This window comes from Poecilia latipinna, unplaced genomic scaffold, assembly GCF_001443285.1.
Source record: "Poecilia latipinna isolate Pla-1442-1.1 unplaced genomic scaffold, P_latipinna-1.0 Scaffold548, whole genome shotgun sequence".
NCBI classification, from domain to species: domain Eukaryota; kingdom Metazoa; phylum Chordata; class Actinopteri; order Cyprinodontiformes; family Poeciliidae; genus Poecilia; species Poecilia latipinna.
The window spans coordinates 122,235-147,751 of record NW_015113164.1 but is presented as its reverse complement, the minus strand read 5'-3'; the positions used below and the strand labels follow the sequence as shown (position 1 = coordinate 147,751).

Sequence of the window (25,517 nt, the reverse complement as noted above, 5' to 3'; positions counted from 1 at the left end):
TTTTTTTTTTTTTTTTTCATTTTTGGAACCAAATGAGAAGTCTTCCGAATGCATTTGAGAGTATGACAATGAAAGCTACTATAAAACTGAGTCTAGGCTTCCTCTGCATCTGCTAGGTTTTCACCCAGAAGTGACCGCGCTGAAAGGAAAAAAAAAAAGAAATTTCAGTCTCACCGCATATGCTGTTTCCATTGCACAAAGTGAAATTACAAAAATAAAGTTGTAACCAGATGTTACTACTGACTGGACAGACGAAGAAGACGACAGGAAGTGGTAAGAGAACAATGTGGCATGTTTTTTAATGAATCATAACGTGATTTTTATTGCATTTTCTTATTTTAATGGTAACACCAAAATTACAAAATTGTGTTTTCTCAACAATAGCAGGATATTGACAAGGTTTTGCAATAGAAAGGGAGCTGTACAGAACAGATGAATGGCAAAAGAGTGAAAAGTTATAAAACTGATCCCCTTATGCCTGCATAATTTTTATTTTCTGGAGATGTGAGGGTTGTTTTCTTTTTCTTTTTTTTTCTTTTTTCTTTTTTTTACATCACTGCGTGTTATTTGTTTGCTGGGAGATTAGACGAAGGTGCCACATCATGTCAGTCCAGACACATCACTGCAGAACAAAACGCAGGAATTCACAGCTGGCAGATTCACTCAAAAGGGAGGAGAGGATGTGGGAGTCTCACTGATGCACTCTGCGCTTCATTCCCCCTGCCCTCCTCTGCTGGCATCCTTTTGTACCATGTGTGCCATGCTAATTAAGTATTTATTGCATCAGGTGGAGCTGGCAGACAGCTGCCACTTGCCTCCCTCTGTTCTCCTCTCGCTCTCCTGCCAGGCTTGATCTATTTTTCCACCGACTAACCGATCCCCAGATGTCCCGATCGGTCTTTCAATCAGCACCGCCGCGTGCGCTGCCCCACGTGCGACGCTACAGACGTGACATTTTGTTCTCGTGCTCGATTCTGATGCAGCACTGTAACCTAACCTGTTGTTTTTCTTCAAAGGATGCGCCGCGTTCCTAATTATGGGAGCGCGCAACCCAGCCGTGCGTCACCTCAAGACGAGCAGAGGCTGAAACAGGAAATCAAACCTCTCACCGACGGTGACGGGTTTTGCAGCCGAAGTTCGGATCAAGCCGACATTCCCATTGTGCTTCAAAGGGGTAGATAGAGAGCGTGGGCTGGCATTCAGTCTGTCAGGAGAGCAGGGGATTACGCCTATAGCAGTCTTTCCAGTGAAGCCATTTGCAGGAGGGCAGAGTGGTGAGTGAAAAGGTCAACCCTTTTGGCAGGGATCCCCTGTGTCCTTTCTGCAAGCAGCAACAAGAAATGTCCAAAAGACCAAACTTTGTGAAAATAATCGCAAACTAGAGAATGATGGCATGTATTTTTACTCTTCTCTTGCCAGGGTCACTAATAACTAGATATTTGTTCAATCAAGAAGTGAAATTGAAAAGGAAAACGATTGGTTTATGGCTTAGCTTAACCATGTCAAGCCAAATGAAACCTGCTACGAAGCCAAGTCTTCTCATTTCCAACGACAGAGTACTGAATAAGACTCCCAAAACTTCTCATCCAGAGAAACCACTGTTTGGTTTTGGAAATTCAGTTCTAATTAAGTTCTGTCTGAGTAACTAGTGATTTCCAGGAAATGAATGTTCTGGTAATGTGGTTTGTAAGTTCCCAGAAAGTACCTAGTAAATACCTAAAGAGCACACGGTAAGTTCAACGAGATCTCCTGAATCCAGAAGATCGCCCGGACAGTTCTGTTGAAGCTCATGGAAATTACCAGATAAGTTCCACGAAAAAAACCAAGTAAGTTTGTGCAAAGCCTGGAAAGAACTCAGAAAGTATCCAAAGGAATCACAAGGAGAGGTTTGCTGAAGTTCATGAAAAGCACTCAGAGTTCTATGAAAAGTCCTTGAAAGTACGTGAAAAATTCAGCAAACGTGTCCAAAACAAAGCAATAGATCCACAAAGTTCTACCAGGGATCCTTCACTTCCTTCTTTCGTCTGTGGTATCTCACCTTGCTTATTTCTTCCATCTAAGTCTAACTGTTCTGTCAAGTTGCATGTTTACTCCTATTGTTTTCACAGAATTGACACCTCTTATCATTGTGCAGCAACATTAGTCTGCACTTCCCGCAAGCGTTCACCCTGGGCCAAGTGTTACGTCTCCTTCTTGAATGGAAAATTGCAGAGGTGGAATATTCACCCACACATGCGGCGGAGACAAATGCCTAGCCGGGGCTCTTGAGAGTCACAACTAAACTCCCATTTGCATTTGATGGTCTCATTAAACAGCCCATTAGAGAGCCTCGCCATGCGACGGGGAGGATTTCTGCAGTAATTTGCAGTCTGATGGCCGCGGCCGTGCTTTTCTGCACAGCTCTACCAGGTGCCCTTGGAAAGCAAGCTGGTGTTTGTTCTGACAAGGTTCCACGGTGAGTGTGTTTCTGAGTATTGATTAGAGTGGGTCACTATCGTTGAGCTCCGGTGGCGACACAATTGCTGATTCAGTCTAAAACTAGCGAATCTAACTGACCCAACAATGAGCAGTATCATTTGAACAGTCGTTTGCTAGTTTCTCCTAGTGTCGTACTTATCGTTCTTGCACAGTTTTCTTTCTAAAAACCAACGTTTAGTTTTCTCTAACAATTACATAAGCTAATCAAGATGGAATTTGTCATGATTTTGATTGGTTGGCATTCTATCATGGTATCCTAAATGTTTATGGGACCAGTCTTTATACCCTGGTGCTTAATTTTACACACCTATGGTCACCTGAATTCATTGATCAGACTGCAGTATTCAGTCTGTACTTAGGACCAGCGTTTGGGCCTCAACACCCAAAGGTTTGTTTGATGCGTGAACAACACTGAACATCCCAGAGTGAAAGGTGGTGGTGGCACCATCATGGTCTGAAGTTATAAAGGGAATTATTATTTTTTTTGGTCAATAAAATTATGAGCACTTTGAAATACCAATTAGCTGGAACTCAAAACTCGCAAAAGTAGAGACATTTTAGGACGGTCTACCCAGTGTCACATTACTGGTGGAAAAGGCTTTTCTATGATTGACCATTGTCTGTTTTGGTTGCTTCACAAAATCTTCTTATACTTCAAATCCATTGTCAGATTATTTCACTGATAATATGGGAAGAATGTCTGCCAGTGAAACTAGCACGTTTTCATAAATATTAAATAATTATTATTATTAAAACAAGCTCCTATATCTTGCTGAAAAGTTACTTGTAAGTTAGTTTTGTCTCATTTCAAGTGTACTAAGATATTTGCACTAGAAACTAGACCAAAAATACTTGGTAAGATTAGTTGTTTTTTCAGTGTACCTGTTTATTGGACTCTCAATTTCTTTCCCTATAACACTTCCAGCATTGATCTGTAGATCCAGGTGCTTCACATTTGGAGGAAAACTTCTCATTAAGCCTTTAAAGCCAAAGCGGTGACCAGCAAGTGTATTGGGAGTCGTACTGGGGAAGCAGGACAGAACAGAGTGTGTCAGGTGTTTTCAGAACTCCTCCACTCTTACAGCGACAAAGAAATAAATTAGAATCTGCTAAGTTGGAAAAAAACACACTTGCTCCCGTTAATTAGTTGGCTCTGTAAATGTTAGAAGAATGTCACAGCTCTCCCTGAGCTGTATCGCTTTTCCTCTCTCTCTCTCTCTCTCTCTCTCTCTCTCTAGGATCCACTGTCACCCTTTTAATGGCAGTTCACTAGAGCTCTCAAGTCGTGGTATATAAATAACTCTCCTATTGTTTGCACACACAGAAGCGAAGACCTGGCTGTTTGTGAAGGGGAGAGCGCATATCGGATAGTTACCTCGAATGCATTCAGGTTGAAAATTTAAGTTTTACAATCTCTTTGCACTATTAATGATGGAGGGAGATCTGCAACTTTGAACATTTTTAACTGCAAGCTTTTTTCTTTTTTTAACTAATGGTGCATTAAATAAGAACTAATATGCTGTTCTGTGTCGAGATTAAAGAGAGGAAGCGCCAAGTCTGTGTGACGCATCCTTAAAATGACACTTTCATTACGATTGTATTAAATTCATATGAAGACTGATGGTTGTTTTTCGATAAAAACCGCCCCGGCTGATATCTAATACTTTTTTAGTACCAACAATATATTGGGTACACAAAGAGACCCATATTTTGCAAAAACTAAACCTTCTTTCCGTTTTCCACGTATTTTTAACAAATAGTCTCTACAAATAAAAGTCCATCTCCATTGCATAATTATTCTGATCATATCTTACAGTTTTATACACTCTGATCTCAATATAACTGGTCCTGATGCTGCATCGATACAGAGCCGTTCCTCTTGGGGTTTTGGCCCATCGTCCTCCGTCTCCTCCTGAGCTCAGCTGACGATGAGTCAGGGAGCTCTGTAGTCCTGTTGTCTGACACAAATAGACTGTGGGAAGTATTTCTCCTGAGCGAAAACGACCTAAAAACGGAGCGCTGGGCTGGTGCCAGATATTGCTCAGAGGAAGACTGATCCTGTCTCATGGATGAATCACTCACAAATTCTCACAGTCTTGCCTTCTGGCTGCGTTCGGGGTCTCGAAAAAGATGTGTTTTTTTATAGCGTTGTGAGAGATTTCGACCAAATCTCAGGTTAGGAGTCATGTGGCGTAAACAGCAAACAGATTGCAAGTTTGTACTTTAATCATACAAACACAAAGCCTTAAACAGCTTCAATGCACCGTCTAAAAAATGGATGGCAAACTATAGAGATGCACTGATCCGATATTATTATCTGTATCTGTCCCAATATTGAAAAAAAATTCTAGTCCGGGTATCGGTGACGATGTGCCAGACCTGTAAGTCAGATCTATTCAGTGTAATTCTTGCTGCTCTGAGTCATGCTTGATTATTTATTTCACATTATTCTTAGAATTTCTGAAAAAAGGTTTGTTGCAGTTTATTTTTACATATTTGACCAAAGTAGTCAATGTTTTTCAGTTTGTTTCTTTATTATGTATTTTACATTGGCTACTATACTCCCAATTGAAGAAATTAAAGTTGCATTGTTTTTACAAGTTTAACCAAGCTTGTGAATCTACTGGTGTATTTAATTGTACTGTACTGCTGCAGAGTTATGAAACAAATTTGTAATTCAGTATATTTGCCTGTGTTTAAAAAAAATGTTTTAAGTGAATTTGGATGTTTTTCTATGGAATCGGTATCAGCAGATACTAAACCTCAGATATCGGTATCAGAAGTGAAAAAAGTGGATCTCTATGGCAAACCTAAAGGCATGGCCGTTCACCGAAACCTGGCAGGCAAAGATGGCGTTGATCAAAGGAGCAACAAAGAGGCCGGCAGTCACTCTGGAGGAGTTGCAGGAATCTACAGCTCAGGAGAAACAAGAAGAAGGTGTAGGAAAAATTGTTTTGGTCAGTTCTCATTTTCTGCTCCGACTTCAAATTCTTGGTATTCTATTGAATACACTATCTTTAGAACAAAGAACTATTACATCATTGAACTGTTTCAGGAAATCACTTAATCAAAACTGTACTCATGCCTTAAATCATTTTTAAACTAACAAATGCTTTTGTTTTGTTCAATCTTACGGATGAGACTTAGTTTCTATTTATATTCTAAATGTTTATTGTAAATTACACTACTTTTAGCTACACATTGAATTATAGCACATGTATGTGGTTATGCATGCATGCAACAACCTGCTAGGGGACTACAGATGAAAATCAGCCTCTTCGGCTAAATCTGTCGTATTTAATTTCAAACAAGATGGAAGCGGCATTAGAATATGTGGAAAAATATGGAAAAAGGAGCCTTAACAGGGCACAACTTGGGTCAATTCATAAAAACTAACACACACCCATACGAACAATGAATTTATCACAGTATGTCCAAATCATATTTTAGATTTGCTCATTTTATCATCTGGTAGCAACAGAAGTCGCCACGGTGACATAAAGTCAGTCAACTATGAAAGAATGCATGACAATAAAAATATTTCCTTGTCAAGATGAGCTTAGGGGGAGGAAAGTGACACAACCGTAATCCTTGCCAAAAATATAGTTTAAATACCGAGCTAATTTAAAAAGCTGAAGAAGACAGAAAACTATTAGGAAATATTAGGAAAAAAATTTAACACATCAAAAATGTTTTAAATGTCTCCTTTAGCCATATAAAAATGCTTGAAGTCGACATGGTGTCATACAAGAAACATGAATCTGCTGAGTAATGCATCGACCAGAAACTCTGATCGAGTTGCACCAGTGTTTTTTTTTGTTGTTTTTTTTTACTTTTTTCAAACGGAAGCCAGATGAGAATCTAAATTAAAAATAACCATTAAGTGAAATATTGCGGTTATTTTTGAATGAATTCTCAAACTGTGAGTGGCTGAATATGCTTCCTGTATGCAGAGCTTGTGGCAGATTGAACAGACCTTTCATTTCCTGTTTTGAAAAGTTGATCTTAACAGTCCTCCAAAAATGCTTACAGGTTGTTACATAAGTAGTACATAAACTATATAAAGGTGATGTATTTTGAAGTTACATTATCAGTGGTGATTCTACTGGAAAGTATGACTATTAATAAACAAATGGTTTTTGTACCTGTGTTTCTTTCCATTTTTTTTTTTTTTGTAGGATCTCCATCTTCCCATCAGTTCAGACCAGGATCTCAGCATCCCCCACAGCATAACACTGCCACCATCATATTTCTTTGTAGGATTCAATTTTATCTCAGGGAAACAGTTTTTTATATGCTTGCAACATCCTCTATATGACTAAGACTATAAAACTACATATAATGCTTCGTATGATTTGTAGACTGATAGTTATTTTGTCGACATAAATCAGCTGTTGCTGGGCTGTGACTAATTCGCATTGCAGGCCAGGGTCCAGAACAGCCTGGCCAGTGAGCCATACTTCCTGTACCTTAAATCATAACTTGCTGCATGAGATATAGTTTGGAATATTTTTGCCACCTATCGCTGTTTTAAACTTCTCCATCACTATCCATGCTGTTTGTTTTCTTACAAACCTCTAAGACCTTCATAAAACAGCTGGATATATGGTCGACACAGGTGGAGCCCATTATCCAATCAGAGGAATCATGAAGGGGATTGGTTGCACCGTGGTTTTATGGCTCAGTACATTGAAATATGTGTTTAAAACATGACAAAATATGAAAAAAGATTAAGGGACTTAGATACTTCCAGTCCGCACAATCACGTTCTGAGGTATTTATGAAAAATAGGGTTAGGGGTAGAAAAAATAAAAACGCTGAAGAAGAGCAAGAAACAAGGTTTTGTGTTTTTACATTAGCAGCATTAATATGTCGAGATAAGGAGGATGCTGGTTTTGATGATGAATCTTCACCCTCGCCCCGCCCATGAGCAGCGTTGCCTCGGCGACAGCAGGTTTGCGTGATGACGTTGGATGTATATGAGCGCAGGCGGCGGGATCTCTCTCCCTTTTACCGCCATCGGAGCGGAGTCTCTTTCTTCAGACTACCTAACTGCGCAGCGCCGCTAGACCAGTTCATCCTCCGGCCGCAGAGCGAAGGTAAGCGACAGCGCTTGGGAAGGGCTCGGATGCCGACGCCCCAAACTTTTGCGTTGCCCACGGAGTTCAATTTTCTGTCAGCTGGCGAAAACGACGCGAGGAAGACGTTTATCGCTTTGCTAATGCTAGTCAAAACGAGATAGCGGCAGCAGCCATTGAGACAGGCTCCTCCATGATGTGATAACGTTACACGCCTGTAGAGGAATAAAACAACCGTTCTCCGTCTCTCTTTGTTTTACCGGAAGGTTTTAACTAGTTATTCCTCTAACATGACAACACGTTAGGATAATTGCTATAAGCTCCGACGTTTATAGCATTTGTTGACACGTGTTTAGGTTCTTGTATTTTCAGACTTAACATTATGTTTTGGGACGGTAATACTCCGGGTGGGGAGCGGCGGGGTGGACGCTAGGAGCTGACCGCACGCGACGACCGCCCGGAGTCTTGCATAAGACAAAGGGGGTTAAAACGTGGTGTCGGGGACATAGCGACGCTTAGTAACTGGACCACATTATGTAGCTGGGGCAGCCTGCCTGCCCGTCTGACTGAGATGTTCCTCCCACTTGTTCGGGCTGAGTGGTGCGCATCAAGCTAACAGCATAGAAGCTAGCTAACTAGCCTGAATTAGTGGAGCTGCTCGGCGGCAGAAGCGGGAGGCCCGGCTGGAGTTCCACCGGGTAACACACCGGGGCTAAATACTGACCTACATTTATAGCTTGACTTGGGGGTTTTGGGGACTTTTTTTTTTTTTTTTTAATTTGCATGAAGGCTAAATGTTGACACGCGCAGCCTCCCATCCAGGCTTAGTCTAATGGTCTGGCAGACCTCAGCGTGCAACACGTGGTCGTGGCCGGGATTAGGAGGAGAACGGCTCTCCACAAAAAGAAAAGTTGGGCCCAGTAATCTGCTGCTCCGCGGTTCTGTCCCTAAACATATTTCTAACGCACCGGGGTTCCACTGGAGGAGCTGGGCCAGGAGGGCCTCTGCTGCCCCGGAGACCCGATCCTGGGTTAACCGGGTGGTGATAAATTGATGGATGGATGGATCTTTCTAACTAAACATGTTTTTATTTTTTAGTTTTTGATTTGATTGTACAAGATTGAAATGCTAAACCACTGTGGCTTGTTTTGAGATAATATTGGCTTGAAATAAATTCTTTAAAAAACAATTTTTTAATATACCATATGGGCACATGTCACTAAAGTAGGATAGTGAAGCAAAAGTTATTTTCATATTTCAAAATAGGAAAGTCATATTACATAGACTCATTATACATGGAATGATGCATTTCAAGGATGATTTTGGCTTAAAGCGAATGAAAAGTCAAAATGGAGAGTGCCTTTGGGGGATTTTTTTTTATTGCTCATATCTATTTTTAATTTTTTTTTAATTTTATTTTTTTCCAAAGAAACGTCATTATACTGTCCAGGTATTTACTGTGCATTTATTTACAGGACAAAAAACATCAACAGCAGCAAATGGCATAGCCAAATTAATCAGTGTAGATACTTAAAATTATACTACAAATAACTTTGGTTCTAAGCCTCTACACTCTCCCTGCAGACTGTTGTACCTTGCTGTCCTACTGAAAGGCCACATTTAATAAAACCTGAGTGAACCATTTAGCAATAGTGCATCAGTTTTTATCCGTGAGACTGATTAATTGATATTTGGTGGGATTCCAAGCCTTGAGAATCTTTTCCAAACTCTTAAATGGGCTTGACAGTCCTTTTTAGAATGCTTCTGAGACCTTCTTTTTACTGCATCTTTTCCTTCCTCTCAACTTTCTTTTTTTATACACTTTGGACCCGCACACTTGAGCAATCTGCTGTTGGCTTACCTTTTTCTTTTCTTTTTTCTTTTCTTTTTTTAAATGCATCTTTAAAATCCTGTGACTGCATCTGACTTAAGCTACAGGTCTTGGGACGTGGACTCTGAAATGAGGCTTGTAACATTTTATTTACAGATTTCATTATACCCAGAATGTGGTTTGCTTGTTGTCCTAAGAGCATTGTTGCAGCTGCATTTAAAAAAAAAAATATATATACCTGAAGGCTAAAACTGCTGGATCAAAACAAAGGTGTCTCCCATGTGATGGAAGAAGGCCAAATTATCTGTCTCTGGCATGGTAATCTATTCTTCCCAGCTCAAGTGGGCAACAAGTAAATGTGTAATGATTTAAATAAAAGCTAATGCTAGAGGTCCAGCCTACACCAACATGATCATTAGCTAAAAATGGAGACTTGGACAGAATTTCTGGTTACACTTTCCTTCAGACGACGTGGGCTCAGAGTTTGATTGTTCACTAATTCAGGATCTGTGTTGAGTGGGAAGGAACTTGACTGTTTATGAATTATTTTTTTTTTAACACTGGAGGCTGTTGTTGTAGACCTAAAGTGACAAAGTGAGGATTCTTGAGTGTTTCTCCACCATCCACACAGACTCCAGACATTTCCAGGCAGGTTTCTCTGAACAGAAAGGAAAGACTTTGCTCTCCTCATTGCATGTAATCCCTCTGTGGGAAGCGGTGAGACTTCTGACTCCATTTCTTCCTCCTGAACGAGTCGTCGTCTTCATACTTGCTGATTGTCATGCAGATATCCTTTAACGACACATTTCTGTAGTGAGCGTCATCCGACAGCGAATCTGTACATCCTCCAATTGTTTTTTTTTTTTTTTGCATCTGGTCATAAATGTTGATTCGAGGTGCAGCGATCAGGCTTTTCCTGAAGACGCCAATTTTTAAAAGTTTTTATTTTTTGCTTTTTTTTTTTTTTTTTTTAGATCTGATCTGCTCGATTTCCCACCTCAGTTATGTCGGCAGTCAGGGACCAAGTTTAGCACCATTTTCTCAGCCAGTCTGTCATTTAGTGTTCCACTTTTTGATAAGAACTATTTATTACTCTTTTTATTTTTATTTAGCTACCTGTATGACTCGGCAATTATAGCCCCAAGAACACAAATATAGTTCTTGCAAAGCTTCCCCATTTCCTTCTTTTGGACATCGGCGACAAAAAGTAGTGTGACATGCATCACTAAAATACACACAGTAACTACATTTAATCATATTTTCAAATTCATTGACCTCATTGAACAAACAAGATACAAAAAAATAATAAAATGAACAATTGTGCCAGTACAGTTTTAGAGGTTTTTAAATTGAATTAACTGGAATTTATCATGAGAACGGTGAATCAGAATTCTTATAAGACGTTTACCATAATAAATGATACAATAAGTAGCCATCCTTATCACATATTACATGTTTTAGCAAAAGACTTGACTTTTTTTTTTCTTTTATCTCTCCAGTATCATCAAGATGGCAGACATTGACAAGTAAGTGTCGATCAGCGAGTTATTTAATCCATTATGTTTCAGCAGGTTTCTTGGTTTATTTTTGTTCCAAACTGAAAGAAACGTGCATCACCTCAAACAAAAGTATTCTACAACGAAAATGTAGCACAATTGTATAACGACGACTAATTCTGCTATGATATTTGAAGTTAATTTAAAAGTATTTGCATATGAATGGGAAATTATATGTATATGAAATCTCCCTAATATTAGCAATAGACTAACTATGAAACTCAGAGTTTTCTTGCCAAATTAAAGCTTGACTATAGCATCCTTCAGCCTGAATGTGTTTAGTTTTATCGACAAATTCCTCCCAAAATGTCCCCCTGAGTTAATTGGGGTCACTTGACACCTGCTGACATCACTGATTCGGGTGTGGTCTGCATAACGTCACCTCTAGAGGGCAGCGTTGCCAACCAGGTCTGCTGGCTACCACCACACATCACAGTTTCATTTTCTTTCTAACGTTTGAGCGACGGTGACTGCGATCCGTCAAGAGCTGAGAGCGGCTCGGTGAATGTCAGCCGTCACCGTGGGGACGGATCCGTCTCCCTGACAGCCAGCTATTGATTATTTCTCGCCCCGAGCTGCAGAGAGGCTAAGCTGCTCAGCTGGTGACGGCGCTTTTGAAGCAAAGTGTTGGAGCTCAAAACATGATGCCCTTTGCAGGTTAAGCAACAAAACAATCACTTATTTTAGAATCGTTTCTGCTCAGGCTGAAACGATTAATCGATTGAAACAACTACATTTATTTCTGAAAGGGCTGCAAAGATTAACCGATTGAAATAACTACCATCAACATAATTATGAAATAGTTTTTGTTAGGGCTGAAATGATTGATTGAAATAATCAACTAATTTAGTAATGATTAATCGTTGGTATACAAACTCAAAAGGCCATTTGATGAAGGGAAAAAAAAAAAACGCCCAATGTATTCAAAGCAGCAACTAAGCTAAAGCTATACAAACAATATCTATACTTTGCATTTAAGATGGAAAAAGCATGTTTTGTCTATAAATGTGTTTTAGCCAAAACTCAAGTTGTGAAGTTTCAACTTCACCCATTTCAGATCTACTGAAGGAATGCTGCAGCTGCTGCTGCTGCATTTTAGGCAATAAAATGTTTGTCTCATTTAAAAGAAGGATTTTAATGAGACAAAAATGTTTAATATTGTATAAAAAGTTGTTTGAAAATGAAGTATCTGTAGAATGTGGGATTATAAAAAAGTCATATTTAATCATCAAAATAATCAATTAATTGATCTTTAAAATAATTAGTTTCCATGTGATGCTGCTGCTCTATGTCCCAGTTTACCTGCTGAATCGTTTCTGTGGAGTGGAGGAGTGTGAAGTGTGTGTGCTTTGGCTGACCGCCGTCTCTCTTCTCCCCCCCTGAGCAGCAAAGACCAGGCTGAGATGGACCCAGCAGACATGGAGGACGTGGAGGACGTGGAAGAGGAGGAGACCGGAGAGGACGAGAACAGCAAAGGTCGGCTTTCAACCGCAACAAGCAACTTCTCGTGTTGGGAGCAAATTACTGGCGTGGAAAGAAAAAAAAAAAAAAATACCAGCGTGGCAGTCGTGTTCTTCTGTTTAAACCTAGCATGACGCGCTAATCCTCTTTATTTTGGATGCTGCTGATGTTCATACATTTCCTTTGATGCCCCGACGCGCTGCTTCCTGTGGAGAGAAACGCTGCTTCTGCCTCGTCCAGTTCAGACTACTTCTGCATGTAATCTGCAAGCTTAGAATGCTCCCTCTCTCACACGCACACCCTCACACACTCGCACTCCAGAGTCCCTCTTTCAGGTTGTTTTAGCAGTGAGGTGACGGGAACTTCACCAGCAGCTTTGTTTTCTAGACTATGCCAGTCCTTGTGTTGACGAACAGTTTCATCATCTCCCAAAGAAGAAGCTGTCCGTTTTTTTTTTGTTTTTTTTCCTGTCGTTTTCTTTCCCCCTAAAGAAGCATTTTTGTTTGAAAACGAGCAGCTTGAGAAACGTATGTTTATTTGATTCCTCGTCTCCTTTAATCTTCACGCCTGCTGGCTGAGATTTGATGGGTGCTAGCAGCGTGTGGAACACAGCAGCTGTGCTAGTTCTTATCAGAAGACGATGCCACTTTGTTGCTAAAATGTGTTCTGTAGTGAATTTGCATCACATTTTATCTGACTTGATATAAACTCTACAACCCTTTCAGACCATGTTTTTCTCTTTAGCTTCCCTGAACCTGTTAAAAACATCATATTCTCAAGATGGGAACAGCAGGCAGTGCTCAAGAAAACAACAGATTTAGACGCATGTATAATATTTTTCTCTTTAAATCTGTTTGCTTGCAGCTCGTCAGCTCACTGTGCAGATGATGCAGAACCCACAGATCCTGGCTGCGCTGCAGGAAAGGCTGGATGGCCTCAACGGCTCCCCATCAGGATACATGGAAAGGTGGGAGATTCCGCTTTTCCCAACGCTGAGAAATATGTAGAGCAGACTGTTTTTGGAGAGCCTTAAACTCTAATCTGAAGTATTATCTATTTATTTATTAGGGAAAAGTAAGGCGTTTTTTTGTTTTGTTTTTTTTTTAGTATTCTTTTCCACATTTGGTAGCTTTCCCCTCATCAGATATGCGAGAAATTGCATATTTATGTGAAATAATTGGAGCTTGAATGTAAAAATATACAGATTTACGAAGCTGCCATGTAAAAACGAGTGACCTAAAACAATGTAAAATCCTTTCTTCTTATTCTAGTAGTGTGTAGGGTTGTCATGATGCTAAAATTTTAAACTCGCTTGACACATTGACGCACTGCTTTCTGTGCCCTAAAAAGCAGTAATATATTTATTGCTACAATACTTAAATGTGGGTAAGACATTTTCAGCATCAGGGCAATTTTGAGAGCTTTACATGATTTTAGAAGGAAAATAAACGACAAACAAGAAAAAAAGACATTACACTGCGGTGGCATAGAGTTGTAGGATGAATGCTGGGATGATCACAGGAGATGAAGGAAGAACCAGAATCTAGTTTTAAAATGTGTTCAGTCAAAGCTTTTCCATTGTTTACAGTGTTGAATAAAAACCTCCATGTTTCTCAGCTGGTTTTAATGTGCTGTGAAGGGCATTCCTCTGGTACGCATTAATAATAATTAGAGGATAATTGAGTGAGCGGTTACTTGCACACACATTCCCCAGAACTAAACTCAAGGAACAAAGAGAAGACGCACTAATCAGAACCAGTTATGTTGCTCTGATTTGTCATCAGCAGCTTGGATGCAACCCCCCTTTTTTCTGTTCAACAAATGCATCAAAAATTAAGAATATAACTATTTTCAGTCAGTTTTTATAAAGCTTAGAGACTTTCTTTGATGTATAAAACAGATTCTGATTTTTTTTTTTTTTCTTCCCCCAACTGGAAAGCATTAGAAAACCAAAATCCCTAGTAGCTGCATTTCTATTGACATACAATTTTGCAAATTGGAGTTACAAAAATAGTTTTTGAGCTTGATGGTTTTTTTTTAATGAAATTAGTGTATTGCAAAACTGCGATGAAAATATTTTCTCTCCCCCCCCCCAATTATGTAATTAACTTGATGTTACTACTGATGGAAAATACAAAGAAGACAGCAGGAAGTGGCAGGAGGATGAATGGTTTTTAATGACTTATCACGTGATCAAACTCATTCACGTGTTTTAATTGCGTTTCTTATTTAACTGAAACACCGCAACTGTGAAATTGTTTTCCAGACATTGGTGGAATATTGACTAAGTTTTGCACACATTTGTAATCTAAAAGCATTTAATGAAAACCTAAATCTAGAGTTGAAGGACACCTGGAAAACATGTCACTGTGATCTCATCAGTTCTGATTAGTCTTGGAGTCAACGCTACGGAGAACTTAATTACATCACACCTGAAATGCAAGTGAATCTCAAATGTGAAGCATTGTTATGGTTTTTTTATTCTTGTTTATGCACTCCTCAGCTTGCCTGTTTTCTTTGCGTTCATGTTACAGAAATGCTGAACGTCGCTCAGCTTCCGTTCTCCTCACCTACTAGGTTTTCCTGAAGTCGAGCCGACCCTGTCTACGCCTAATTGAGCTCAGATGTTTGGTTCTGTGGGAAAACATCTCTCTCTCTGTGCCTCCTGCTGCTCTCCTCCTCAGCTGAACCCCCAGCCAGCAGCTCTTTGATCAGCGTGTCAAGTGTTTGGCAGTGACCAGTGAAATCACCAGTCCCATCCCTGCACTGAGGGACCAAACACACTCCCTCGCCAGCATCAGGCCGGCACTTTAATTTGCTGCGCAGCAGAGAAGCCTCCTTCTATACCGGCTCTTTCCAGCTTTCAGCTGGGTGGGCGGAGCTTCAGGAGGTTTAGACGGTGACATGTGAAGTAGATGGAGCAGCTGGAGACCTGGTTGCAGTTGTAGCCCCCCTGTTTCTCTTCATGTTCCAGCCACAAACAGCAAGTGGTTTTAATGGAACTGCAGCTGCAATTACAGTAAATGTTTCTGCAGATTGTTGCATAAAAACCAAAAGCTGACAGTGTTGTTGTGTAAATGTTAGGAACACATTAGCGTATTGCTTGATGAGGAATGACCTGCTTTGTTCCAGATGGCTGAATTTAGTTATTTTTTTATTCAAACTGTAGAATTTCACCCGAAAATGGTAGGTGTAAAGGTAACAAAAGTAAATGATTCAATAAAAAATGACTGTAAAACTTTCTATTCTGAATTCCTAGTTGCAGTTTGAGTAAGTTACTTGCAGGCAGATTACTGTTATTTTCTTTTTGGCTTGGTAAATGATGGTGATGAAGTTAATCTTTTAGGCTGGATTATCTAACAAATTGTAGCAATCAACATTAAATGAGGTTGATTACTTTTTTTTTTTTTTGAAACTCAGCTTTGAGAGACAATTTATTTTCTTTATGGTTTCGGTTGCGTTTTATTTTATTTCGTTTTGAAGTCACTACTAGTTTCAGATGCCATCAGAAACCAGCAGATTCTGGTTAACGGGTGAAAATAAAACTTTCTGTCCAGCAGTGATGAAACAGTTGAGTCCATCGCCGTTCAGATTAGAGCTGCTGTTTACAAGCAGTTTTGTTCCTATAGGAAGTTCCTCTGTGGGGATCTGTAGCCATCAGCTGACCCCTCACACCACATTTCTGCTCCCCACAGCTTACCAAAGGTCGTAAAGAGACGCGTGAACGCTTTGAAGAACCTGCAGGTCAAATGTGCCCACATCGAGGCCAAGTTCTACGAAGAAGTTCATGAATTGGAGAGAAAGTACGCAGCGCTCTACCAGCCCCTCTTTGACAAAGTAAGTTGGTTTCTCTCTGACATGTAGCGCTGCTGAACCCATAACTTTGTGTTCAGCAGGTCTGGAGACTTGGTTTGGTTTGGGACCAAAGTTGCAACATTTGTTCCATTTTCATCTGCTGCTGTTTGCCTTCACTCTGCACTGTAAAACAAGACAAATCCTTTGAGAAATGTGTTCAACTCCTCGCCTGTGGGTGGCGCTGCACCAAGAATTACTGAAATGACATGAAAATGTCTGAAGGCATGAGAGCAACTTTCTTCTTCATGAAAGGGAAAAAAAAAGTGGTATAGCAGTTGTAGGATTTCTCTTTTCTCGAGCACTAGAGACTTGCATTTGCTATGGTTGTATTTACCCAGAATGCCCTGTGTTATAGTTCGCTTCCTGCTTTTGGAGCGGTCTCCGTTCTCCTTGCAGCCACATGTGCATTCAAACTCTGCCTGAGTTCACTTCAACTGAACCGAGGCCAAGGTTCCTAGGCTGGCCAGAGTTCACTTTCTTGGTTCGATTGTGCGTTCACACCTCCCCAAGCAAACTAGAGCTGGATTGAGATGGTCTGAACAGGACTGGTGTGAATCCACCCTTGGTCTTAAACCAACATTGGCATTCTTAGATTTGATATTTGTTAAAAATGATATTCTGTTGTTCCCCATAAGCAACAAAGGCACTTCTGTCCTCTGGTCCAGAAGCCACCTGGTTGTGCTTTTTGGGACCATTTCCCAAAAGTTTGTACCAGTGGAAAAAGAACTGGTTCTGAACGGTTCCAGAACCACTACGGGAGAGAAGTTTCCCTTCTTCCTCATCAATAAAGGCCTCCAACTCTATCCATTTTTTATTTATAATTAAACCAAAAACATCTTTATTTATTTTTTTGTTTTGCACTGTTTTGAGCTAGACATAAGAAAAAGCTTTAGTGTAAAAGTAAAAATGAGTATTATTGAAAGGTTTTACCTCTGGAAGTCGCAATTTGCCTACTGTTTAATTTCAACTATTTGCTCCCAACACCTGCTGATGTCTTCTTCCTGACTCATCACTTTTCTTTATTTATTTATTTATTTGCAGAGAAGCGAAATAGTGACGGCAGCTTACGAGCCCACAGACGAAGAATGTGAGTGGAAGACCGATGAAGAGGAAGAGCTGACAGTAAGTAAGCAGGTACAGGTGACTTATACAACCGCATGCTTCCTGTCTCCCTTCAATCCAATCACATCTGTCCATCAAAAATCAATGAAGACGAAAGGCTTGTCAATGCTTTGTCCTGTCGTGTTTTCCCCCTCTGGTTCAGGATGAGATGAAGGAGAAGGCCAAGTTGGAGGAAGAGAAGAAGGACGAAGAGAAGGAAAACCCCAAAGGCATCCCAGAGTTCTGGTTAACAGTTTTCAAAAACGTGGACCTGCTCAGCGACATGCTGCAGGTACATATTAGAAAATGGGTCACAAACCATGCAAAATACGAATGGTTTGCTGCCACCTGCTGGCCGAGACCCGATAGTCCACTAAACGGCATCATTTCCTCTTTCAGGAGCACGACGAGCCCGTTCTAAAACATTTACAAGATATTAAAGTAAAGTTCTCCGATCCGGGTCAGCCAATGGTGAGTCGGCATTATTTAGATGGTTAAAACCAGGAAGTGAAATGCTCTGGTTTTTGTTTTAATCTGTGCTCTCTCTCCTCAGAGCTTCACATTAGAGTTCCACTTCGAACCCAACGAGTTCTTCACAAACACAGTGTTATCGAAAACCTACAAGATGAGGTCGGAACCGGACGAGAGCGACCCGTTCTCCTTCGACGGGCCGGAGATCATGAGCTGCGTCGGGTGAGCGTTCGCTCCCACTTTTGATTCTCACAAAGAATGCTTGTTTTTTACAGTTTTTTTTTTTTTCCCCCAAAAGATGCACGATCGACTGGACGAAGGGAAAAAACGTCACATTGAAAACAATCAAGAAGAAGCAGAAGCACAAGGGCCGCGGCACGGTGAGGACCGTCACCAAGACCGTCCCCAACGACTCCTTCTTCAACTTCTTCACCCCGCCTGAAGGTAAGAGACGACTTTTAAATTCGCTCAAGGTTTTTTGTTTCTGGTGGCTTCAAGCATCATCATTTATTTATTTATTTTTTTGTTTGCAGTTCCAGAAAACGGAGAGCTGGTAAGTGTTGCAGCGCGTCGCCTCTTCTGTGACGCTGTTGTTTGGAGTGTGAGACGTTGATCGCTTGTCTTCAGGACGAGGACTCCGAGGCGATCCTGGCGGCAGACTTTGAGATCGGCCACTTCATCCGGGAGCGCATCGTACCGCGCGCCGTGCTCTACTTCACCGGCGAGGCCATAGAGGACGACGACGATGACGTGAGTGTTCTCTCCAACAGGACTGGGCCAAATGGCTTAAAAATTAAAACCTCACACTTTTGTTTCTTTTTGTACTAGATCAGATGTTTATTTGTTTGGGTTGCTTTCTTTTCTTAAAATGAAAAGACAGAAAATATTTTTAGAATATTTTTTATTTCATTCATTGCTTCTGTGAGTTGGATAACAGTATCAGGGCCAGGCTGTGAGAATTTTTAATGACAAGAATAAAATTGTCATATTAGCAAGAAAAAAGATGCAATTTTAGCAGGGAAAACTGCTACACATGTGGTTCTTCAAAGTAGAAAGTTGTTTGCACCATTGTTTCAAAGTTTTACTACCGATGATGATTTAATTAGTGTTATAGAATTATATGTAAAATTTATACCAAAGTACAACTTCACAAGATGCTCAACATTCCTCATTTTAATTTAAAATTTTACTTTTCTTATTTGGCTGCTCATAAAATTACAATTTTATTCTGCTTGCATTGAGACTTTATTCTTTTATTTTGACTTTATTGTTGCATGACTTTACTCTTGTAATTAAAAAATAAAGACACGGTCTGTCCCTAATGCTTTCAGAGTTGACCTGAAATCAAAAACACAAGATGGCTGCACTCATATCACTCTGAACTATAGAAAACTCCAGAAGTGTATAGGTGGAAAAAGAAATTAAAATGTTCAATTTATCACCCAGTCTTTACTCTTTTGCACAGTAACAGATTTTTTGCTTCATTGTGACTTCAGGGCTCTGAATCTAAAGCATTTCTTCTTCTTCTTTCCTCTCCTGTTCCAGTACGATGAAGAGGGCGAAGAAGCAGACGATGAGGTAAACATGGCTTTAAAGAGCTGAAATGAGGCGAGCGTTGAAGCAGAGTTGCTCACGTAAAGCTGCTTCTCTCCAATCAGGAAGGCGAGGAGGAGGCCGACGAGGAGAACGACCCCGACTACGACCCCAAGGTGAGCTGGCGAGAACACGCCGTGATGACTTCCTCTAAAGATCTCTGGTGTCCTGAGAAAAGACCTTGCTCAGCAGTTCCCGGCTGTCGGCTCAGGACGCTCCAGGCAGAAGGCTAGCCACAGCTAACGCTAGCTTTCTCTGCAGTGCACTTTTCACGTTCCTGGGGGTCCTGAGCCGCAGCAGGAGAACAGCTGTCCTCCCAACACTTTTCAGATCTCAGCATACAGAATACACTGTCAAATTCAGCTCATTCACAGCCACTTTATCTGTGGTTTCCCCATGAAAGATGGGAATATAAACGCTTTTTTTTCTTTCCTCCTCTGCATTTCATCTTTTATCAGTTGCTTAAAATTGAATGCTGCATGCCGAAACTAAAATGATAAAAATAACACAACTAGTTTCCTTTTAAACAGGAAGTGGTTAGTCCGGCAAGTGCTTTAGTTGATTTATTTCAATTTTTTTAACATAATGTTGAACAGTTACAATGTTACAGTATTTTCATATCCAAAATCCTTATACAGTTCATTTTTAATTACCATATTCTCCAGTTTAGGAAGTACTGTCTTGTTTCTGTAATTATTCTGATTTTATGTCATTTTACGATTTTATATAATTCTGATGATCATAGCGCAGAGCTAATGAAATCCCAAAATTCAGTTTGTTAGAAAATTGGAATCACAGAAAAGCAACCAATAAGAGAAGGCTGATGAAAAGTGTGACCAATCTGCACGCAGCGATTGGTTGCATCAGTTAGTGAATCAATGTGCCACAGATTTATTTGATTGATTTTTATTTTATGCCACAGCTTTAAGATGAACTTGAGATGTTTTGAAAGCAACCACCAGATCATCTTTGCTGTTCAGTCTGGCGCCCCCTACATTCCTTATAATTATTGACTTGGACTTTGTGTGTTTTTTGAGCAGACCTTGAAACAACAGTTCTCCTTGAGATCAAGTACCTGGGGAAAAATTAAAACGTTCATCCCTTCCTCACATTTTCTACCACACTTTTTCCTTCCACTCCTCCTATCAAAATTTAGCAGTGATGTGAACTGCTTACTTTTCTAAGAAACTGAATTCTGGGTTTTCTATTGTTTTAATCGTTGAAACAAACCAATGGCTGGTGTAGCTCCATACAGGTAGCAGGTAGTTTGTAGGGCTGCTTCACGGCTCTGATCCGTTTTCTGTAGCTCTTATTTCTGCTTCCTCCTGAGCTCCAAGGTCTTTTGACATTCTGTATTCTGCTGGTTGTGCTTTAGGTTTGTTTTCCTGTTCATTAATGTTTCTTCGTCTTCAGTCACTTGCATCTTTTGTCAGCTACTCTTTAAATTTTTCCTCACTAGGTTTAAATGGTGACTATAGACAAATAACCCTATCCTGGTAGGTACAGCTTGCGATTTGTCAGCTCACTACCATCAACTCCCTGTCCCACCATCTTACCATTTTGATTTATTTATTTATTTTTTTTTAAGTTTGGCTTTCCTTCTTTTGGTTTCCATCCGCCGTCTCTCTGCACTCCCCTCCTGCTCCTCTTCCTCCTCCGCCGCCGTCCTGCACTTACACTAATCCACCAGTTTGTTGTTGGATTTAAGTTTTTGTTTTTTTTTGTTTTTTTTTTAGTTTAACCCATGAGATCAGTACTTGCACCTGTACCATTTCTGTGTATTGAATCTTGTCCAGCCCTCTCCTGTTTGCTTATTTTTGTTCCTGCTGTGGTGAAATTCTGGTTTCCACAAACACCCAGAAAGGCTGTAGGCGACCACCAATTCCATTTTGTTGGTACCCATGAAAGATGTGCAGCAAAAACAAACCTGGAAATTGATGTTTTATTGCAGTAGTGTCATCTCACTGAAAAAAATTGAGGAAACTCTGGCTTTAAGGGTTGAGGCTGCCCAACACTTTGGCAATCTGTCACTTTTTAAATTTTTATTTTGTGATTTGTCTTTTTAACCTTGAGACTGATTGACGTCACAAACTAGTCAGAATATGAATAACAAAAATCTGGTGGCCTCCGACCATAAACACACACTAATGAACCATCACTGGGTCTTCTGCCAGGATCATGATCAAACCAACACAAAATAAACCTACCATGACTATATTATCCACAAACCAGGCATGCAGTAAAAATTTAAATTTTCCCAAGTTGGAGAAGGTGTATCCTAAGACTACAGTATCTAAAATTAATCTAAAATGTCTTAATTTGTTAAAAATAAAACTTGGCATTGGTCTTAAAAAATTTGGAGTGACATGCAGACATCTTCATCGCATTCTGTAACATGAGGCGGATGAAGTTACTTCTAACTAGCTGCTAATGTACCCTTGCTAACTAGCTAGCTTGTTTTGGCAAATCCAAGTTTTTCTGCAGCTGATTGACGTTTGTTTTTGTCACTGGTTTACTTTTGTTCCCAGCACAGAGCAATGGAGAAGGATCTGTTAACCATCTCCCATATTTGTTTTTTTTTTTTTTTTAGTCTTGAGTTTCATTCAAGGCTTTGTTGAAGTCTTAAACTTGACCTGCCAAAACCTGCAGAGTGAGATGGTGCTTCTGCTACTCAAGTTTAATTTGAACGCTTTACACACATTTCAACCAGGGGTGCCAATAAATGTGACGGCAAAGTATTTGGTGTCGTACTGCCCATTAACATGTCATTTGTTGTCTTATGCTACATGCTAATCTGCATTTCAGGTCACCTTAAGATGCTAACCTGACAATTAGATGTTGGTCAGCAGTAATCATGTGCTTTCTATAATGGGATTTAAACAATAAGCTGATTGCAGAGACACCCGAACCAAAGTGTGACAGGACGCTTGTTCTGTTTGGGAATTCCTGGTTTCTGTATCCTGAGATGTGAAAAGGATTTGAAGTTTAGTTTCTGTTGCTGCCTCACATTGACAAAATAAGCTACAAGCAGAACTGAAGGTTTGTTTTTACCTCTCAGTTGTAGTTCATCTGATTTGAGTTGTAAAAACAGATTTTCTGTATTTTTATCCGAAATGAGAAAAATCTGCTCTTTGTTAGGTTTTAAATGTGCCTAGTTGTAAAAAAAAAAAAAAAAAAAAAGCACAGATTCTGCACTTTCTGTGGATGAAGTCATGATGGAAAATGATTAAAAATGAAACCCATCAAAGACATTTTGGAGGGTTTAAAATTGTTTGTAAAACAGGCATTCCACTTCTTTTAATACCGTTGTACAGAATGAGGAAGAGGCCAAATGTCCAGTGTCCAAACCAAACACTGCATGTTAGTGACATCATACCAGAGCAGTGATGATCTGGACTTGTTTTGCCTCCAAAGGATTTAGGAGGTTAGCAGTCCTGAGTTGATGCTCCTCAGCCACCAGGCCAGACATGAATACCTTTCTAGAGCTAGAGATGCTAAACACAGCAGATTGACTGAAAAGAATAAAGTAATGCAGTGGCCTAGTCAAAGTCCAGACCTCAACCTGATTGAGGACTTTGCGAGAAGGGACTTGGTCCTGATAGTTTGTTTAGAACCTTGTAAAGAGCAGACTTGTAATGATGCCCAACCACTTGGATGAAAAGAATCAAAACTTTGTGATATAGTCTCAGGAAAAACCCATTGGGGACATTTCCATTATATAACTGAAGGACTTTAGTCGCAAATATAGTCATATTACTGAGTGTCCTCATTGGTCTGAAAAGCCCCGAATCAGAGCACCGAGTTCTTACAAGCCAAATAGACGCTGCTCGCCGTGACCTTCCTTCAGGCAGTGTGACCTCTACAGCTTCAAGCTGCTTGTTGACCGTGGCTTCATGTGTAGGCTGTCTTACTGTACGGAGGCTTGGTGTTGACACCCCACCCTGTTGTGATTTGTTTACAGAAGGACGGAACCCCCCCAGCTGAGTGCAGGCAACAGTGAGTCCTTGCCTGGCTGCGATGAGGATCAACTGCACTGTACTGGCTTCTCAAATTAAAAAAAGGAAAAAAAAAAAAAAACATACAAATAAAAAAAAAAATAGTTATCGCCTTATAATGTTTTGTATTTTTCTTGGTAGGGAATTTGAAGAAAAAGTTTCCAGATTTTTGTTACGAAACCAGTGGTGATATACTGCGAGCTGTTTGGCTCCATATACATGATATTTTACTAGACCCGTTTCCTCCTCGTCCTCCTCTGTACAATAGCTAGACGACAGGAAAATGTCACCCTCAAACAGCATGACCTTGTTTCTTCACCGCTAAACTAGTTTGGGTTCTTGTGAAGTTTTTTGGATGTGTTTGCTCTTAGACAACAGCTGTGGTTTAGACTGCAACATAGTGGCATCAATTCACACCACTCCTGACCCCTTCCAATTGTTGCCCCTTCCTTCCACCAATGTCCAGGTTGGTTGGTTCTGGCTGTCCCAGGTGTTTTTTTTTTTTTTTTTATTATTATTATTATTATTAATGGCGCCTTGAACGCACTTGAACTAGCACTGTAGCATTGCCAACATCAAACGTAGGACCTGCAACTTGGGTGTTCATTCCCGTTTTCCCGACTTTTACTTTCTCTCCCCAAATCGGACGCCAAAGTTGTCTGCCTACCAGAAGCGGCTCATCCTCAAGGTTTTCCCTCTCGATACATTCCAGTAAGCAGACTGGCTCAACGACGAACCTCTTGGTCTGCCGCTGTTCAACTAGACAGACTGTTAAAATACATCAAAACCCCGCTGCTTGTGCTTGTGCCGACCTCCTTGCTCCTAGGGCTCGGCATAGGCCCGGTAGAGTCTCTTGAACATTCCAGGGATTTCTGTTGAGTAAGGACTTTGCAACCAGTCCCGTAACCTCGTGATAAGGCTTTTCTTAGGCTCGCTGTGGCGTGGCTGTCGTCTGTTCTATTGCACTTTGTACTAGTGTGTGGTGTGCCAGTGGTGTCGCGTCATCAGTTAGCAGAGTATTCCTTGTAAGCAGCACTTTGTCACTCTCTGTCTAAAAGGACCAGAGGGGATGATGAGCAGGTAACGACGCTCTGGAGAGCAGAAGTCGTTGCTCTCTGGTTTTTAAGTGCATTTCCTTTCCTACAGAAAGGGGCACGTTTTCAGAAGCTTTATCAAATCTTTGGGCAGATGTAGCACAGGGGATGAGCAAAAAGTGTCGGAGTCACCTACCCTTACTGCTGTCCCCCGTTTATCACCCTGACCTCTTGTGTCGCCAACTTGTCCAGACTAAAGCCCAGCGGTTGAAGTCCTTTGTACATTTATTTAATTCACTGTGAAAGGGGGGGAAATCACACAGCCATTGTTTTGGCCAATGACCTTCCTCCATCCCTGCTTCCACCTTCTTCCTTTTTTATTTTCTCCTATCAAGAATGCCACAGAAAGTACGTCAGAGCAATACTTAAAGCTAAGAAGGGACTAAGAAGAGGAATCCTAGCCTGCCACCCTCCTGGTGTCTTTAGATGTTGGTTGTGTTGGACCTTAACGTGTCCTCTGTGGAAAGCCGGGGGTATCTCTTATTCTGCAGGGAGCATTCACATCATATTCATTGAGAGAAGATGCGACTGGCCCTCTGTACGGTCACTCCTGAGCAGCTGTTGTCAAGGCGAAATGCTATGCTACAAAAATACTAATGTACTCAATACCTGTACGTGTATGTTCCTGAATAAATTGGTTAAACATGCCTCCTTGTTTTTTTTCTTTCTTTTTTTTTTCTTGAGAACAATTTGTTGCAGTCGTAAATGTCAAAGGGGATATTTAGAAATCACAAGTTGATTTCTCCTATGGATTTTGAAATGGAGCAGCCTTAGTCAATATGCTTAAGCATCCAGTCTTTTCTGTAGGCTCAACAAAAAACTGACTTTTTAAAATTAACCCTCGCACAATGCTCAGGGGGAGCACTGCAGATGTCACGGTCAGACAACGTGGAAGCAAAGGGGGGTTGTCCTGTCAGACTGTCGGTTTTTGAAACCACACACTAAAAACAAATCTTGTAAAGGCTCGTGCATGTTTTGGGTGACTGCTGAACCGCACACAAGGT

General features: G+C 40.6%; 1 protein-coding gene and 1 long non-coding RNA gene across 6 annotated transcripts; one reads left to right on the top strand and one right to left on the bottom strand.

Annotated features, from left to right (window-relative positions):
- Positions 1 to 225: 225 nt before the first annotated feature.
- Positions 226 to 23,379, bottom strand: LOC106952923 (uncharacterized). The gene is made up of 3 exons (XR_001426075.1): positions 22,801 to 23,379; positions 8,174 to 8,183; positions 226 to 236 (listed from the first exon to the last, which is right to left on the bottom strand). It is a non-coding gene; the product is annotated as an uncharacterized LOC106952923 (long non-coding RNA).
- On the top strand, positions 7,465 to 25,160 carry nap1l1 (nucleosome assembly protein 1-like 1). 5 transcript variants are annotated; one of them, XM_015041363.1, is made up of 16 exons: positions 7,466 to 7,577; positions 10,887 to 10,913; positions 12,331 to 12,419; positions 13,269 to 13,371; positions 16,100 to 16,241; positions 17,301 to 17,393; positions 17,524 to 17,652; positions 17,760 to 17,831; positions 17,914 to 18,053; positions 18,130 to 18,275; positions 18,365 to 18,384; positions 18,459 to 18,581; positions 19,377 to 19,409; positions 19,490 to 19,540; positions 20,884 to 20,920; positions 23,386 to 25,160. In XM_015041363.1, exons 2-15 carry the CDS (start codon positions 10,897 to 10,899, stop codon positions 20,887 to 20,889), a joined length of 1,164 nt encoding a protein of 387 aa, XP_014896849.1. In that variant the 5' UTR covers positions 7,466 to 7,577; positions 10,887 to 10,896; the 3' UTR covers positions 20,890 to 20,920; positions 23,386 to 25,160. The 5 variants fall into 5 exon arrangements, with proteins under 5 accessions (XP_014896848.1, XP_014896846.1, XP_014896849.1 ...); XM_015041362.1 differs by lacking the exon at positions 20,884 to 20,920 and having other exon boundaries at positions 7,465 to 7,577; positions 17,301 to 17,381; positions 23,386 to 25,159; XM_015041360.1 differs by lacking the exon at positions 20,884 to 20,920 and having other exon boundaries at positions 7,465 to 7,577; positions 17,301 to 17,381; positions 17,518 to 17,652; positions 23,386 to 25,159.
- Positions 25,161 to 25,517: the final 357 nt, after the last annotated feature.

Excerpts from the sequence above, each read along its gene's own strand:
- nap1l1 (XM_015041358.1), top strand. Across the intron at positions 18,054-18,129 it reads GAGATCATGAGCTGCGTCGG|ATGCACGATCGACTGGACGA; the intron begins GTGAGCGTTCGC and ends TTCCCCCAAAAG. Across the intron at positions 19,541-23,385 it reads ACCCCGACTACGACCCCAAG|AAGGACGGAACCCCCCCAGC; the intron begins GTGAGCTGGCGA and ends ATTTGTTTACAG.